Raw genomic sequence first — 18,057 nt, 5'->3', positions numbered from 1 at the left:
CTCTCTCTACCAGCTCCCAGTCCGTCCTCACACCATGTTATGGGAGAAGGGTCACAAGGTGTAACTCAAGCAACTTAACACATGAAAGTCTAAAGTCCACTCTTGACATGTAAGTCTGTGCGTGCGTTAACTGAAAAATAAAAATAAAACAAACAGAACAAAAACAGACACATTAAAAGGTACACAGACGACCAAATCAAACAGAAGCAAAAGACAGCAAGATGAACACTGGGAAAGGACAGTCAGTTTGGCATTTGTAACAAGCAAAGCAGAGAATTCGCTTCAGTTTATGGCATCCCAGGCTGAGGGTCGGATAGGGAAGTAATTTTGCAAAGATCAATTAAAATTTGAAGAATAAGTACAGTCAGTCAAAGCCATTCAACTAAATGGTCACAAAAAAATGTCCCCCCAAATGCACTCCTGACTCATCCCATTCCCCTGACCAGGGTGGGGGGAAGGGGTGCTCCCAGCCACCCCACCTTCCCCACTCCTGGCCTCCACAAGGCCAGCATTGGAGGAGAGCACTCTCTCCCAGAGGCCAAACTGACTGAAGCTTTCTGGAATGTCCAGCAAACAGAAAAGACCTGTTTTCCAGGCCCAGGTCACATGAAAAAAGCAGGGAGACCTGACACCAGTGATGAGCCCCACCCTGAGCTGTGCTGTTGCCCTTGCAGCCAGCCTGCACCCCACCCCATTGGCCCTCATCCCCTGACCTGGCCACGGGTCCTTGATCTTCTGTTTTTGAGGGGTTTCTCCATAGCTTATTTCCTAGGGGACTCTGCCTGCTTTTTTTTAAACGAGATGGCCTGGGATAAGCTGGCAGGGAGCACGGAAAAGTCAATTCAGGAGCCAGCATGTGGTTCATAGAGTGGCATACCCACTCCCAGGAAAAACAAGATTTCTGAGCCATCAGCTTGAAATCCACACAGGTTCCAATTCACAGAGCCCTCACACTCACCGAGCTCACCAAGACCTGGACATGGGACCAGGGCTGGAAGCAAATGCAAAGCAGAAGGGAAATTTACATGGCTGAGGGGAGTGTGGGGCTGGGGTCCTCCCCGGGGACGAGCAGGGGCTTATCTGTCGCAGCCGTGCCAGCAGCTGGGGTGGAGCCACCAGTCAGCAGGATGCGGGAAACTACAGGGTCTATTCCAAAGCAGAAGACAGGCCTCGGGAATGAGAACTAGCATCCAGTTCCTAAACGCCTGGCTTTGTCCCCCTGGTCTTCCCCAGAAGCTCCTTAAGTTTATTTTCCTTAGATGTGTCTGTGCCTCTGTGCGTGTGTGCCTTGGGGACTGTGTGTGTTAGTAGATATGTGTCTGAGTCTATGTATGTGATGGGGCAGGAGAGAGTAAGACAGTGTACATGTGTCATGCGTGTGTGTGTGTTAGGGAGCACAATATTGGGGGGCAGGTGGAAGGTTAAGGCCACAAGCAGCATCCCAGGGCCACAGCTAGCCATGCGCTGCATGCCCCTAACCACAAGGCTCCACTGCCACCAAGGAAGGAAATGCCTGGACACACACATTCCCAAACACTCCAGGAGGAAATGGAATTCCAAGAAGAACAAGAATGAGGACCAAGATGGGTACACCTGGCAAGAGAAGGAAGGTACCTGACACAGAGCAGGGGCAGGGAGAAGCAGGGACAGACGAGCGATCCCCACAGTGGGATGCTGTGTGGGACACTGAATGAAGTGGCGAGGGAGAGGGAGACTGCCCGGGAGCCAGGGCATCTGGACTCCAGATGTGAGTGTAGAAACAGGCTATGAAAAACACCAAGGAGAAGGGACTTAGAGTGGCCCCCACCTGGCCAAAATTGACTGCACTCCTAGAAAAGCCTCCACCCCATCCCCTATAATTCTCTCTCCTCTGAGTACTCTTCAGAGGAACAACTCCAGCCTCTACTTGAGGGGCAGCCTCCTCTCCAGTAGGACTCACAGGGCCCCTACAGGGAGCTGCTGTCCTTCTCTTTAGCAGGTCAAGATCATAGTGTCCAGGGGGTCAGTGCTGGCTGGGCTCAAGTCTCCACTGTCCTCAGTCACCACCTGCCTGCCAATATGGGGCCCACGTCCACAGCTTCAGGACTGAGGGGGAGGCACCATGGCTGTCCAAGCAGAAACCACAGGAGCTTTTGGAATCTGCCCAGAAATGCTAACATTCCCAGGCCCTGACCGCCTCCTGGCCTGAAAGACTTTCCCTGAGACCCTACACCCTCTCGGGGGCCACTCCCTGCCTGTGTGGCCCAGCCTTCTCCACCCAGCTCTTGAGGGGGCTGCAGGAGAGAGAGAGAAAGACACACACAGAGAGAGAGAGAGAGAAATAGGGTGTGGGGTAGAAGAGGGAGAGAGGGGCCACTCATGCACAAATACAAGAGTGGGCATGAATGCTTGATATCTTGAGATATGAAGATCACTAGTGAAAGAAGAAAGGTGAGCAAGAATGAGGTGGGAGAGCAAGTGAAAGGAGAGAGCAAAATGGTGAGCCAGCGAGAGTGAGCGAGAGTGAGAGGGAGCGAGCCAGCGCAGGGCAGGGAGCCTGCCACCTACTTCTTCTTGTCCTTGTCCTTCCTCAGAGGCTGCTGCGAGGTGGCGTGCAGGGCCTGAGACTGCAGGGCCTCCACCGCCGCCTTCCTGCGGTTGAAGGCGTTGGTCTCCTCCTCCAATTCCCGGCGCTTCTCCTCCACCTTGCGCTTCTCTTCCTGGTGGACCCGCTTGAGGTGTTCAAACTTCTCGTGGAGCTGGGAGCAGAAGGCGGGGAGGCCGGGCTTCATGTGGGCCCAGAAGGAGCCCGGGCCCTCCCTGGCCTGGCCTCACCACAACCCTCAAGCCCCGCCCACACCTCTCTCTCCTTCTCCTTCAACTCCAGCTCCGTCTCCTTCACTTTGTTGACGAACATCTGCCTCATCTCCTCCTCCTTCCTCTGCAGCTCACTCAGGAATTCTTTCCTCTTGGCCTCGTATGTCTCCTGTAGGCTGTGGAGACCCAGAGAAAAGAGGCCAACGCGGGGATTATGGCGGAACGGAGTGGGCAGAGCCAGAGAAGCGAAATCACGTGGGCATGGGGGATCGGGGGGAGAGGATGCTGGGGTCCCAACAGCCTCTCTCCCCAGCTCACAAGCCCCCAGAACAGATGCCGACGTGGCAAGTCTGGCTGTGGCTGGGGAGATAGGCTGTCACCTGAAAGGCTGGCTGTCACCATCGCTGTCCTGGAAGCCCATCTCCTCCAACTTGCAGCGCCGGTAGAGCTCGTAGTGCCGACTGTGGGTCTGCTCGCGGAGGTCCTCCATGTTCACCCGGATCAACATTTCCCGGAGCTTCACGAAGTCGCAGTGATTTTCGTTCTCCACTGAAAGGAGAGGGCACGTGGGCATCAGGCAGGCTCCCAGCCACCAGCACAGGAAGGATGGGGCACAGGACAGTGGTTAGGGTGTTAGAGGTAGACTCCAGAGAGAGGACAGGCAGCAGATGGTCACGGTGAGGACACAGGACAGGGGACTGAGTCCGGGTCCCCAGCCGGGGCTGGGCTCTCACCAACACACTCACCCTGCACCACGCCCCAAGGGTACTGCCGTGCTCGCACCAGCTTGTTCCCCACCTTCACCTCCTCGGTGCTGCCCACCACGGCAAAGGGCAGGTGTGCCTGGAAAGGGGCCCAAGTGTGCATGAGCACTGAGCTGACACAGGCTAATGAACAGACCCACCCTCACTGCCCCTGGGCCCCAGGGAGGGGTTGCCCAGACCTGAACAAGGCCTGGCCAGATGCTCACTTGACGGCTTTCCTTTGGAGAAATATCCTGGAACCTCCACACAAGGGAGTGGGCTGAACCCGCAACCCCTTTCCTCTTGTTCTAGGGTGTTCTTTCAGCCCTTGGGCTCCCCAGGGGCCACTAGAAGCTCTCTCAAACGACCTGTGGGCCTGGCTCTCTTCCAAGTTCCCAAGCCCTGGCATCCTGCCTGCTTGCTCCTGCAGGTTTCAGGTCCTAACCCTGAGTTCGTACCTTGGGAAACTTAAACCTGGGGAAGCCCCGGTACCAGCCCAATACCCAATTCTTCCCATCTCCTGTCCAGAAGATGCAGGACTGGCCAGCTCCCAGATGCCCACCCATCTTTCCTGGAGAGCTAAGGTTGAAACCCAGGGAAAAGAGAGTGGCCTGGGGCTGGCTCCAAGCCCTCTGGCCCCAGAGCCCCAAGGCCCTTGCCCAACACTCACATTCATGACCGCATTAATCTCTGCAACAGCTTCATCATCCGTGGGAAACTGGTAGATCTGGACCCCATTGCTGACCAGCTCACCCATGATCTTGATCTTGAACTTGTGGAGCTCACTCTTGGAAATGGTGTCCGCTTTGGCGATGATGGGAATAATGTTCACCTGCCAGGATTGAGGAGAGGGGTCAGCAGGTGAGTTGCTCCTTGACTGTGGAGAGCCCTGCTCAGGCCACACCCCTGGGCAGGCGGGCAGGAAGCCAGAGAGATGGAGCTGCTCCTAAGGGGTGTCCTGGCCTGAATCCAGCCAGCTGGGGCCATTCTGACCGGTTGTAACAATTGGCTGCAGTGTTTCTTACAGCCCTGGCTGCCCCAAACCTCCATCCAGCCCCAAATTACTCCCTTGGGCATACCCAGCTTTGACCCAGAGTGCTCTGAAGGTCTTAACAGGTGTGGGGCCTGACAGGACCAGCAGTAGGGGGCTGAGCACCCCCAAAGCAGGTTAGATGACCCATTAGCAGAAGCCACAGGAAGACCTCAAAATCTCCCAGGCCAAGGTTATCCCATTGTTCACAGTGAAAATTAACTCCTGAGAGAGGGGAGCAGTCACGTGAGAGCTGACAGGTGACGCTGGGGCTGCACACCCTCCAGGACCCCATGCCATTCCTGTCATTCCCATGAAGCTGCCCTTTTAATACCCACTCCTCATTCCTACTCTAATTCTGGGGCTTAACTCTCCTATCTCTACTGTGCTCAGGAGGACCCCAAGGGAAAGCCACGGCAGGAAGGACAGGGGAAGTGAAGGCAGCAGAGGAACTAGGAATTGAGAGAGAGAAAATGAGCAGAGAATTGGGATGCTCTGGGGAGGTGGGGTCAGAGGGGCAGAGGGACGGGGGCGAGGTGGGGAGGTAACTCTAGGGAGATGGAGAGGATGCCAGGAGCTAGCAGGCTGAGAATAAGAATCAACTCAGCTGGAATGAATGGGCTCAGGGCCAGACGCAGGGGACAGAGATCTAGAGAAAGAGCCCAGAGCAATGGGGGCTGGCTGGAGCCATAGGGACAGATGCAAGAGAAGATACAGAGAGGACCAAGCCCAGGGGGCTGTCCACAAGCCCCCAACCACACACCCCCTCTGTGGAAGATGGGGAGCCCACAGAATCAGCTGGAGGGGGGCCAGACCTTGCTGTCTAGTTTCTTCATGGTCACCAGATCCAGGGACTTGAGGGAGTGCCCCGTGGGCGTGATGAAGTAGAGGCAGACGTGGATCCTCGTGTCATGGTAGTCGAAGAGCGAACGGCGGATCTTCAGCTCCTCCTGCAGGTAGTTTTCAAACTGCGCATCGATGTAGTCGACTATGGGCCTGTAACTACAGACGGCTCCGTCACTGGAAGGCAGGCAGCAGAGCCGTGGTGCAAGGCCTGGAGCCCAGCCAGGCTGCCCACCAGCCTTCTCTCTGTGGGAACGAACAGCTTCTACCTGGGGATCCCTGTCTGGGTACAGGTGGCTAACCCCTTCTCCTGGTCCCCCAAGGGGTCCTCAGGACCTTAGATATTCTCCTAACGGCCCTCCCCTGGCCCCCATGGAGTGCGGGCTTGGTTACTTGTCTGGGGCAGCGAGGAGTGCAGAGCACTCGGGCAGAGTGTTAGAACCACGGCCAACGTGGAGGGACGGGGAAGAGACCAGGCGGGCCGCCCTTCCTGCCGCTTGCCTCTCATCCTTATTGATCTGATCCCCGAAGCCCACGGCATCCACGATGGTCAGCTTGAGCTGCACGTTGCTCTCTTGGAGGTCGTAGGTCTGGGGCCGCAGGCGCACACACTCCTCATGGTGACTGGCTTCCTCGGTCTCAAAGGTCGTGTTGAAGAGCGTGTTCATCAGTGTGGACTTGCCAATGCCAGTCTCCCCTGGGGGGGCAAGGAGTGGGCAGAGGGGATGTCAAAGGCTGGAACTGGGGCTGTCCCTGGCTGTTGGGTAAGCCAGGTGGGGCTCAGGCACCCTCGGCCTCTGTACAAGAGAGGGGGACAGGTCTCCCACTCCATCCCCCACTGTCCCCAACCTCATGAACCATCCCTTCTCAGTGGCCTCAGAAATAATACATGGAAGGAAGACCCAAAAGGCTGACTTGGACATAAGACATGGCTACATGGGGTGTGTAGGTGTTTCCTCAGAGCGTGGGGAAGAGACAAAGCCAGGCAGTTGTGAGATACCACTAGACACTGGCCTCTGCTGGCCTCAATGGGACCCGGTCACCTGCTCTGCACACCATCCCTCCTGGGCCCAGGAAGGTCACGGGGCCAGCAGGGTCAGGGTCTGAAGCCACCAGTGGCTCAGCTCACCTGCTGTGGGTGGCCCCAACTTCACGAAGCTTTAATGGGAGGGGGGAGGTTCAGGAAAGGCTGCTTTCCAAGGGGCACCCACATCCTGGCAGATGCCAGGGCTTGGGCACCTGTAGAGGGTCTGGCAGAGCTTTTTGTCCCCTCTGGGAGCTCCAGGCCCGGAGGCACATGGAACCTTCCAGAGCCTCCCTGTTGGGGGCTGTATTTGTTTAGATGTGTACTGGAGCTCTTACTACATAACACTGTAATGCAGGGACAGTCTGGTTTACCACAGTGTCCTTGACAAATAGTAGGAACAACAATAGCTGTTTTTTAAATAAACAAACAAACAAATGGATCCCAACCACTGTGATAAACACTCAAAGCACTTCCAAGCTTTTTACTCTTTCCAAGTTTACTCTTCATGGAAACACTGAATCAGGCCCTGGCTCCACCTCTATCTTTGACCCTGGCAGAGACACCCACCAAAGCCTCGTCCTGACCCCCCAAAGTGTCACTCTGCCTGGGAGGTCCCCTTGCAGCTCAACAGGTGGTCAGGGCAGCAGCACCCCATCTCCCAGAAGCCCCGCGTCCATCCTCTGTCTGAGGCTGCCCCCTGGCCAGGCATGACACTCACCCACACAGAGGATGTTGAAGCTGAAGCCCTGAGTGACCGACTTGCTGACCAGCTGGTCGGGGAGGCTGTCGAAACCCACATGGCCACCCAGGGAGAGGCTCCGGGGCTCTGGCTCTGCATTCTGCCAAGAGAGAGGAGAGAGACAGTGAGCCCACTAGGGAAGAGGGGCCAAGTAGCGGGGAGGCTAAACCTGAGTCACACCATCCCCGCTCCACTGCCAACCTTGTCTCAATCCTCAGCACATCTCACGACACATCGTGAGTGCATCGGAGCTCCAATTCCAGGCCAAGTTTCCACAGAGGGAGCCCCAGGGCCTCAGGACCCATGACTCTATCTGGGAAAAGGCCCTTTCACGTGTGGCTTTGCTCCTCCTGGGCTGGCGAGGAATGTCTACGCCTGAGGTGTCTCCTGGCAGGTGGCCCCAAGACCTATGGCTGCTACCTGAGGGCTCACCTGCCCTCCTGCCCAGGAGGAGGCCCCAGATGGTCCCTGGATCTTAAACGAAGATTTCAAAAGGCCAAGATTAGAGGGTGTGTATGTTCCTATGGCCCCTTCCTACTGAAGCAGGACTCAAGCAGAGGCAGGTTTGGCCTGACCCCCTCACACTTGCACTATCGGGGGGCCTCTCCCATCAGGCTGGGCTCACAGTCCTCCACGGGCACCCCTTGCTCCTCACACACCCAAGCATGGAATGCACACGTGGGCCCTGCTGAAGGGGCCGGCGCTCACTGGGTTTCAGGACCAGTCTCTGGGGCATTGTGCCTCTGAGGCCTCAGTGGTACTCTGCAGGGACTCCCAGGCTCTGGCTCCTGCCGTCCTCCCGGCCCCACCCCAGTCCTAGTTGCTTAGACAGAGGATTCTGGATGAGAACGTGGAGGCCTGCCCAGAGAGGCAGGCAGCAGGTCCTGAGCGAGCAGGGGCCAGTGAGCTGGCCCAGAGCACTATAAAAAGAACCCACCGGGACCCAAAGCAGAGCGTCAAGGTCAGGCTCCCATTTGTGTGGATTCTTTGCTTCCCTGGGAATGGGGGTGGAATGCTGTCCTCTGACGGAAGCTTCCCAGGCTCATCCTCCCCAGGTTTGGGTCCTCTCGAGGGCAGGCCCCAGACAGCTCCGCGTAGGGCAGAAGCATGCCTCCTCTGTTCCCAAGCCCCTCTGCCCTGACTGCCAGCTCGACAGAGCAAGGACAGGACAGGACAGGACAGGGGGTCTAAGTCTCATCCTGCCATCCAGCTCACAGCTCCTGAGGGGAGGAAACAGGCCCAACTGAAGACAGTCCCAGAAGCACTGATCAGGACAGTGGCAGCCCTTGTGTGGGTATAGGCACAGTGAACAGAGAGGGCTGAGGACCAGAGAGTAGGGCCCTGGCACCCTGCCCTCCAGCACAGGGATCTCCTGAGCATCTGCGCTCCCCCTGACCTCTCTGCAGCCGCAGCCTGTTGCCTCAGCCTGAACCCTCTGACCATTCTTTCCTCCCAACCAGAGCCCCTTGGCACTCAAACCCAACCCTCTCTTCTTCATTAATTATGCCTACCTGCCCCTTCCCCCAGGCCCCTCCCCCAGCTCAGTCATGGCATCCCTGCATCAAAGACTCCCAAGTGTGTGTGTGGGCAGCCTAGACCCCACATGGCCCCTCCGGGCAGCTGTACTATCCCCTTGAACAAGTCAGAGTTACCCCTAAGCAGTTCCCTCCAATGACCCTCTTTCAACAGAGCCTCTGCTCTTATAGCTGACCCTTTCTCCCTGCCCCCATCCCCAGCGGAATGAGTCCCAACCTTCCCAATCAAGCCCAGGTCCCCCCAGGGCTGCAAACATAACAACAAAGAGGCCCAAAGGCAGCTTCCTCTCACTGGTAGCCACATCAAAACCAGTAAATGGAGCATAGGAAGTGCTGGGTCTGGTTCAAACCCCCTAGCATGGCATTCTGGGCCCTTTACCATCTGAGACCTTTTCCACAGGCTTGGTTCCTGCCCAGCTGGTTATCTCTGGATATACTTTTCAAACTTGACACCTTCCCCAGGCTCCAGAGCTCACTCTACCTTTCCCTGGCACCTGCTTTGACTTGGCCCCCCAGTACGCACATGCCACACCCCTCACTTGGCTGTGACCCCATTTCCTTGCACTATTAGTTGTCCTTTTTATATGCATCATGATTCTCCAACTGTTCCATGAGCTCCTTGAAGTGGGCCGCAGGCTGGGGGAGGTCAGCTTTCCCACTTCCCACCCTCCCACCACTATGTCCAATGTGCTAGACAACACTACCACTTATAAGTTACTGAACACCGTCTTCACTGCCACAGCATCAGGGGTATCTGCCCACCTTACACAGAGCTTCATTATTCGGTCTCTGTTCCACCTGCTCGTGGCAGCTTGAGGATCAAATGGAGGACAGAACAGTTAGTCTAGGGCTTTCTTTTCAGGCGAGACTGAAAATCTCCAAAATTTAAGGCGTGCTGTGCTTGCAGAGAAGGCTATGTGTTTATTCATCCTCTTTTTCCAAGGGTGACACAATCAGGATGCAATCCAACATCCTGTAGTCTGCCGCCAAAACCCACCCAGTCAGCTGTCTGGAAGCCACGCACGCGCACACACACACTCGGCTTCAGAGTCCTTACACAGAATCAGAGGCCATCCTGTTCCTGATTTTCCCCAACTCTCTTACAGTCCCAGGCTCCAAAGGCTAAGAGCAGCACTCAGGGGTCTCACACAAGCCCACCCACCCACGCTCAGCGAGCCCTGCCTGCCTTCACTCACACAGCTGGGCTCTCTCTGGGGAAGTGTGTACATACAGGGAGGTCTTCGTCCCCAAGTTGTTGCCCAGGCTACACTCTGTCACTCCAAGGGCCACAGACCTGGGGCAATCGATCCTGCTTAGGAGCCTCGGGGGCCACGGGAGTGTCAATCTCCAGAGCACGCGTGCACGCACACACATCCACACACAGAAGAATGGCCGCTGGTCCTCACGGGGACAGAGTGTTATTCCCTGGTCTCAGGAGACTGATCTGACCTCCCAGCTCTATTGAGGTGTGACTCTTATTAATGCCAACCTCCCCGATCCTATATCTGGCAACAACAACATGTGATCCAAGGTGCGACACTCCCTCCAAGGTGCCCGCCCAGGTGTCTCCATTGACCTGTGTTGGGTCTCAGCCTAGGAGGAGCCAGCAGCCTACAAAGCACCCCTGGCATATCTCAGCTACCACAACTCAGAAAGGAACTTCAGGTCTCTCGCTGGTTACTTGCAATTTGTCAGGTAAGACCTCAGCTCCAGTTCCAGGGCTGGGTCCTAACAGTCCTGAGCCAATTAGCATGATCGCACGATTGGTGAGGCACAGGCAAGCGACCCAGATTGAGCCTTTATGACCATCTTGTAGCCATTAGGGGAGCCAGCGTAAGACTGAAGCCCACTCACAGAGGATGGCTGAGCCAAGAAAATCACAGAGGAGAGAGAGCCAGTGTCTGCCCTACCTCTGAGCTTTTCCCTTTACCCCGGCCACATCTCCCCTTTACTGTTTAAGCTAGCTGAATGGGGCTATCTATTACCTGCAACTGAAAGCATCTTGACTGCTACAGCCCCCAAAGTGAACCTCTGAATGCAGAGGAACAGGGAGAAAGCAAGGAGAGTAAGGACAGGGAAGGAAAAAGTGGTGTTACGACCACAGGAAGGAATGGATGTCAAATGATGCCACCAACACCTCACCAAGGTCCACCTGTGCAGACTAAACCAAGCGATTTACACAGTCTCCTACGCAGCCCTTCCCCACGCCGTGTGGCAGAGACCATTATTATGCCCATTTTACAGGTAAGGAAACTGAGGTGCACAGAAGCTAAAGAACTAATCAGGGTAGAGTAGGGGTTTGAGAGCAGCCAAGCCCGTGCCCCAAACACTCAGCTGCACTGCACCCCCTACTCTTACTATGCTCCCAACTTACTCATTCAGCCACTCAACACAGGCCTGCTGGGCACATCTACTGTGTGCCAGGCACTGGGACAGCCACTAATGAAGAGACGAAGACACCAGATCCTTAACCTCAGGGGCTCAGTCTAATTCAGTCTACACTCAAACGGCTGTGACAGCCAGGCAGGCCACGTAAATGGATGAAGGGGAGCAGGATAGTAACAATAACAACCACCACACCTAACAGTTATCAAGGGCTTACCAGGTGTGACTCTAATTTCACCTCATTTAGTCCACACATCAGCCCTATGAGGTAGGCTGTATATTATCCCCACTGCACAGAAATAGACAATTGAGGCACCAAGAGACTAAGTAACTTTCCCAAGATGACACTGCTCAGGAGGGTGAAGCCAGGATCTAAATGGAGATGGTGTGACTGTAAAACCCACACTTCCAGCCACATCACTCTGCCGCCTATTGGATGAAAGACCCGGTGACTTGGCTGAGTGCGGGGTCCCTCAGGGAGAGGCAGGAAGAGTGGGGAACTGAAGAGGCTGTGCTCGGTCCATGATGGCTATGGTTTTGTGACTCCAGCCAACTGTGGGAAGGCAGACCTAGCATTACTAAATCTTCCAATTTTTTAAAGAGAATCCAGAAATCCAGATTTTTTTGCGAAACCCACTAGTTTTCAAAGGTTGGCAACAACTACCAATGGAGAATACCATGAGGGTCCAACTCAACGTGTCTGGGGGTTGGACCTGACCCATGGTCTGACAGTCTGCAACCCCGGGTCTGGCAGAATGGTGACCTGGAAGGACAAAACACCCAGTCTGCACTCTTGGGCATGGAGCCCCACAGGAGACTGTTCTGCGGGAGGAGACTTCAGGCTGGACAACTTAACTCGGACCCTGGTGAGAGGCAGACCCAGCTGCTTCTGGCCCTTTCCACATACCCAGCTCCCAGGGTGCCAGCTCAGGGGGCTCAAAGTGTCCTCAAATCTCCAGGATAGAGAGATGGCAGCTCTGAACTCTACACACACAATGGGAAACTCCACAGGGCCCCTCTCTGATCACTAACAAGCTTTTGGCTCCTAAGCCAGGCTCTGGGCTTCTATGTCATCATTTCTTTGGCACATCAAAGACAACAACCAAAATAATAACTGCTCAGGCTGACTGCGTTCCTCCATGCCCAGTTGTCCAGAAAAAAGTAGAGAATGGCATTTTGTTATGCAGCCCAGTGGATAAATAGGACATCCTTTTCCTGACCAGGAAACGCTGTCTGAGCCTTCTGGAGCAGCCCCAAACACCAGACAAAAGGAGCTGTCCCTTTTACCAAGAAGAGAGGTGGGACCTGGGGGGAAACCATGTCTCGCACTTGCCCACAAAAACAGGATTTTATCCAAAAGAAAGTGGAAATCTGCTGAATGTCTAAACCAGTAGAGCCAAGGAAGCTATGGGTGAAAAAAGCCCCCCGAGATCAAACCTCCCAAACGAGGTTGGCTGTTGGGGTGGGAGTAGAGATGGCACCCCATCATTAGTGTACTTGGCTCCTGAATCCTAGGCAAAGAACAGCCCCTACCCCAGGTCTTCCACAGAGTCCTCTCCAAGTGCCTTGGACTTCAGATGCTTTTCTCCCCCCAGGCTCCCATGCCTAGTACCCACTGTCCTGAGCACCCAGCAGTCAGACAGGAAGCCTTTTCCCCAGGAGAGCTCCAGCTCTGGGGGACCCTATAAAGTCCTTGTGCAGTGGACCCAGGAGTCATTGCGCCACTGGGAGCCTTCTCCGCCTGTGTTCCTGGCACAAAGCACCCTACCCCTGGCTCTAGCTACTCTCAGCAGCCTGGGCCTTAAATAGCCAGAGCAGAGGCCCCTGGCCAGAACCCATGGTCATAGCACAACTGTCCTTGAGTCCGAGAGGAATCCTAGGAATTTTCCCAGGAAAGGCTTAGGCTCTGGTCCCAGGATTCCACAGCCAGCCTCTAAGCCCAGGTCAAAGGTTACGGGAAATAACTACAGGGATGTACATAGGAGGGTGGGGGTGGGAATGCTGCTATCCTGGGCCAGGAGGGAAGAACAGAGGCAGAATATACCTGTCCCCAGTCAAGAGGACACCTGAGAACCAAAGTGTCTCTCTCTCCTAAGGTGGCAACAAACCTGGGGAGAAGACGCAAGCCAGGATCAGCCTTCATGGTGCCAGCACGGTGGCAGATGAGGTAATAATGGCAAGATGGCAGTTGGGCCCCAGGAGGAGATCACCAGTCACTCTCTCAAGGCCAGTCATCCTCTCCCCCATCCTGGGAAGCAAAGGGACTTTGGGAGCAAAAGTACCCCCAGGAAGGCTACCCTGGTGGCGCAGTGGTTGAGAGTCCGCCTGCTGATGCAGGGGACACGGGTTTGTGCCCCAGTCCGGGAAGATCCCACATGCCACGGAGCGGCTGGGCCCGTGAGCCATGGCCGCTGAGCCTGTGCGTCTGGAGCCTGTGCTCTGCAGCGGGAGAGGTCACGGCAGTGAGAGGCCCGCGTACCTTAAAAAAAAAAAAAAAAAGTACCCCCAGGAGACCGAGGTCACCCCATGCCCTGACCTCAATACTCCAGTTTCTCTGCTTCCCTGTCTCACTAAGAGGCACTTTCCTCCCTCTTTCTGCACACAGACAGCAGGACTACCACTCAGTAATTGGGGATGGCTTATTTCACACTTCTCATGTCAAAATCAGGTTTCCAAGAAGCCAAGAGTACGGTTACTGGTCTCTGGGCCCACCCACCTCGCCCCAGGCCTAGGACACAGGGATGTCATGTCATCCCTCCCGTGGGAGGGAACGGTCCATCCCACCACAGAGCAGATAGGGAAGGCACTCTGGGCCACAGAAGGTACTGGAACCCCAGGTGTTCATACTTTCCCACTTGGCTCAGGGGCTCCAGCAGCAGCCCCCTACTTCCCCACAGCAGGGAAAGCCACAGCGGTCTGGACACCGCAGGATGGAGGCAATCTATTTTCCACAGTGAATGAGACCCCACCTTTGGAAAGAGGAATGTAGGCAGCAAAGGTGACTATGCCCCCCTCCTACCCCACAATGGATGCCAGTGCTGGGAAGGGGCAGAGAAATACATGGGCACCAACATGGGTCAGCAGAGGCTCGGGGCAGCACTGCTGTACTTCTCTGTTGCTTGCACCATTCACCCCAGCACCAGGCAGAGTGTCAGACTCGTACCCAGGCCCCACAGCCAGGTCTGGTGAGTGGACTTAGGTCCATGGCCCACAGTCCCTCCTGAACCCCGGCCCTCAGGTGGTCCAAGCCCAGAAGGCCCCTCAGAAAGTGGCCAGCACCTATGATCTGAAATAGGCTCTTATTCCTTCCTCCCCTGGTCTGTCCCTCTGATGTGGCTTCCAAGATAAGGCTCAAGAACCATCTAGAAGCCATGTGTTCCGAGGAGGAGAATATCTAATTTGCCCCAATACCACCCAGGGCAACTGGTGTTACAGCCTAGACGCCCCTTGCCCTGTCCTCCACCACCTCTTCCCAGCCATGGTTCCTCACGTGAGCCCTGAGGATGCAGATGGCTCTAGCAAAGAACACCTGTATCACGAGGGCATGTTGACCTTGGGAGGCATCCTTTCCCCTGGCAGATGTGTCTCCCTCCTGCCTGCACAGCACCATATCTAGTTGTCTGGCAAAGCTTGTACCTTGGGGGCCATGACTGGGGATTCTAAGACCCAACCTAGCAGCACAGAGGCAGGAAGACTGGAGAGGCTGCAGGGGACACATAGAGACCAGCCAGTTCTCAGGCCCTTTGCTCTGTCATCCTGCAGTGGCTTCCTTCTGGTAGCTGGACCGGAGCCACAGAAACGTTCGTGCTAGTTACTGCCCCAAATATGTACCTCCACCTAGCCCATCTTAGGGCTCAAAACTCAGAGGGCTCCACCCTCTCTGTCATCTCAAGGGGTACTGGGGGCTGAGGCTGGGTCTGAGGCCCAAACTTGCCAATGACCAGAGTCTGCATCTCACCCAACCGTGGCTGCTGGCATCAACAAGATGATGGACACAAAGCATCCAGTGCCCTCCCTGCCATCCAAAGCTTTTGACAAATATCTGGCCCTGTGCTCCAAGCCTCCATCAGTTCTCCTGCATCGTTGGCATTGTGGTCAGTCTCCTTCTTGCCACCTTCTCTGTTCCTACTCTGCTCAGTCCCTTTTCATGTGCTCCCTTGGATCACCAATGCCTCCCCATCAGTCTCCCTGCTCTGACCCATTCCAGTCCAGATCCCAGGCAGACCTTGCTAAAGTGAGCACCCATAGCATGGTATGATGCCCATGAGGGGGACAGGGCAGGGCAGACCCACCTCCCAAGGGGAGAGGGTAGAGCTGCAGCTTTGCAGGTTGGCGCTCGCTTAAGACCCCTCCATACCACCAGGCATTGAGAGCTGCACAGATGTACCTTGTTCAGCTCCTACTTCTCCTTCGGAACAGCTCAACAAGGAGGTTACTGGTCATTTTTACAGGACAGGGAGACACCACTCTGTGACAGGCCCACTGGGCTGCCTCCCACATTCCTTCCCACCAGCTCTTGCCTCAGGGACAGAGTAGGCACTCCCTGGATAGCCTGCTTCTTGGGGAAGTGTCAAGATTACAGGGGTGACAACGGAAGTGACAGATGGTGCTGGGGATAAAGCGGAGATGGGGGTGGGGGGGAGCGATGGGCTGGGAGGAGTGCCAGGCGCGAGGCTGCCATACTGCACGCTTCTTCCCTCTCCCCCTCAGACCTCCACTTTCCCTGGGCCCTCAATCCTCCCTCGCTATAGAGTTTGAACTCTGCCCCATGAGATTCTGACAGTAAAAACACAGGAGATGGCCCCTGGGGCAGACAAAGAGTAAGGCCCAGAGTCTGGGACCAATTAAGGAGGAGGGGCAGAGCAAGAATGGACAGGAGTCTGGCTGCCCAAGGAGGGCCAGAGGCAACAGACTCCCCAGAGGGCTGTCCCAGACATGCACATCCTAGGAGATTTCGACCGTAACCCCATGGCTGATCTAGGATTGAGCAAGGCCCAGCCAAAATGTAAAGGTTGTTGAGCCTGCAATCTTTATATCATGCTACATGGAGAATAGGAACCCAGCACACACTGACCTCAAAGTACCATTCCATATGTTCATCTAAGCTCCAGGTTGGGACAGTTCCCAGGCCCTCCTGGGCTGGTCTGACCACCGAGCTAGCCTGAGGGGCAGCGTCAACCTGCCACAGCTCAACCAGATTATAGCCTCATGGCCACTTAACACCCAGTTCAACCCTGCAGCAAGTGAGACACCTAACATATCTCCAAACATGCCATAGATTGCAATTACTTCCACAAACTCTTTGAAGAATATCAGTATGGTTATTGCCACTTTATAGCAAGATAAAGGAAGAAATGATTTTCCCAGGATGACAAGGCAGGAGAGGAGAATGGAGTCCAAACTCCTAAATTCAGGCCAAACCCAACCCAAGGTCTCCACCCAAATTCAACCATGTCCATGTCCTCCCAGGAGGCTGACAACTCAGAGTGTGAAGGGTGTGGAAGGTGTCCATCCATCCAGCTTAACCTGGCACAGTAACCACGGCCCCTGAGCTCAGGCTGTACATCCTTATTTGAGTCAATCCTCTCTCTGTGCCTCGGCCCACCATGTCAATAATACCTGAAATCCTTGCAGATATGGTTTAAGAGCAAACACAGGAATCTTTCAAAGGAAGAGCCTTTCCAGCCCAGTGCCTGCCACTGCAGCTAGGCCTCTCAGCTCAGCCTCTGAGGATAATCTCTGGACGCGTGTGGTGATGGGAGCCCCTAGGGAGGGTGCCGTGTGATGGAGCAAGCTCATTCTCTGCTGCCTTCTTACACACAGGGCCAGTCTTCACATCCACATGGGCACTAAGTAACATGTATTATTTATTGTGTCTTTACCATGTGCCAGACACTGCTCTAAGCACCTCGCCTGGATACTCTCATTAAATCCTTCCAATAACCCTATGAGGGAGGTAGTATTTTTATTCCATTATACAGATGAGAACACTGAGGGGTTAAACAACTTGCCCAGGGTCACAAGGCCAACAAGCAGTAATCTAGGATTCACATCAGGCAGTCTGTTTCTAGTTACTCTACATACTGCTCCCACCTGCAAGACCAACTGTTAGAGTAACCTCTGGCCACAGACAGACAAGACCCAGACATAACTTTCTGGTCAGCTGGGCACAGAAAATGCACACAGGCACGCGGGCAGAGATGTACAAACACACACAGCTCTCTTGGCCTCCAGCTAACCAGCAGGTCTGTTGGGATTCATGCACAGCCCTCCTGGGGTACATAAATTCCCATTTACAGTGCAGGGGTAGGGTGAATCTCTGATTTGCCCAACCTCTGAATCTGCCCCTCCTGTGTTTAAACTTACTGAACTGACTCGCAGGCCCCTCTCCAATGAGAATAAAACACCCAAGTCTAAAAATTATGAAACCAAGAGTTCCTGCTTTACTTACGCATATTTCCAAAGTAGACCAACATTTTTAGATTAAAGAGAAAATTTACATATATAAGTTCAGATGACAATATTTATAGCATTAATTACATAAGTCCAGAATCCCTTATTTAGCCCCAGAACCAATTCCTTATCAGTCACATATTTAGCATTTCCCCACTACCCCCAACATCCCTGGGCCCTCCCTCCCCCTTACCACCAACCAGGGCCTCACATGCTGGCAAGAGGACACAGCTTCCTTCACTGTCACAGCCCAACCTCCCAGACACACCCAAATCCAGCCTTAGACATCAGGGGACATGCAGACACAATCCCCAAAAGGCCCCTCTCCCCCGCGTGAATTATGAAAGCCTTTGGGAAGTTGGCTATTGGCTGGCTCAGGCCCAGAGAGATCTGTACAGGGACCACCAGAGACGTTAGCCCTGCAGAAGGCATACCTGGACTGGGGCCCAAACATCCACTGGGCTGAATCTGGAATCCCTCCAGTTCCTGGGGAATGGCTGCTTCAG

At 54.9% G+C, this 18,057-nt stretch overlaps 1 protein-coding gene across 4 annotated transcripts in view; it reads right to left on the bottom strand.

The window, feature by feature from the left end:
* SEPTIN8 (septin 8) overlaps positions 1-18,051 on the bottom strand; it is a 25,359-nt gene extending 7,308 nt beyond the window's left edge. Inside the window, exons 1-9 of one of the 4 annotated variants that reach the window (XM_024747609.1) lie at positions 17,986-18,051; positions 7,158-7,278; positions 5,914-6,109; positions 5,385-5,565; positions 4,210-4,371; positions 3,543-3,639; positions 3,177-3,345; positions 2,840-2,972; positions 2,548-2,738 (exon numbers count right to left, since the gene is read on the bottom strand). In XM_024747609.1, the coding sequence (XP_024603377.1) occupies positions 2,548-2,738; positions 2,840-2,972; positions 3,177-3,345; positions 3,543-3,639; positions 4,210-4,371; positions 5,385-5,565; positions 5,914-6,080 (1,100 nt within the window). In that variant the 5' untranslated portion in view covers positions 6,081-6,109; positions 7,158-7,278; positions 17,986-18,051. Of the gene's footprint in view, positions 1-3; positions 131-2,547; positions 2,739-2,839; positions 2,973-3,176; positions 3,346-3,542; positions 3,640-4,209; positions 4,372-5,384; positions 5,572-5,913; positions 6,110-7,157; positions 7,279-17,985 lie in introns of those variants that run through there. The other 3 variants (XM_024747608.1, XM_024747607.1, XM_024747606.1) reach the window with 3 other exon arrangements.
* Between the last annotated feature and the right edge of the window lie 6 nt (positions 18,052-18,057).

Source organism: Neophocaena asiaeorientalis, unplaced genomic scaffold (genome assembly GCF_003031525.2).
Source record: "Neophocaena asiaeorientalis asiaeorientalis breed wild unplaced genomic scaffold, Neophocaena_asiaeorientalis_V1.1 scaffold599, whole genome shotgun sequence".
Lineage (NCBI taxonomy): Eukaryota > Metazoa > Chordata > Mammalia > Artiodactyla > Phocoenidae > Neophocaena > Neophocaena asiaeorientalis.
Note: the sequence above shows the minus strand (reverse complement) of the source record. Positions and strands in the feature narration are given on the sequence as shown.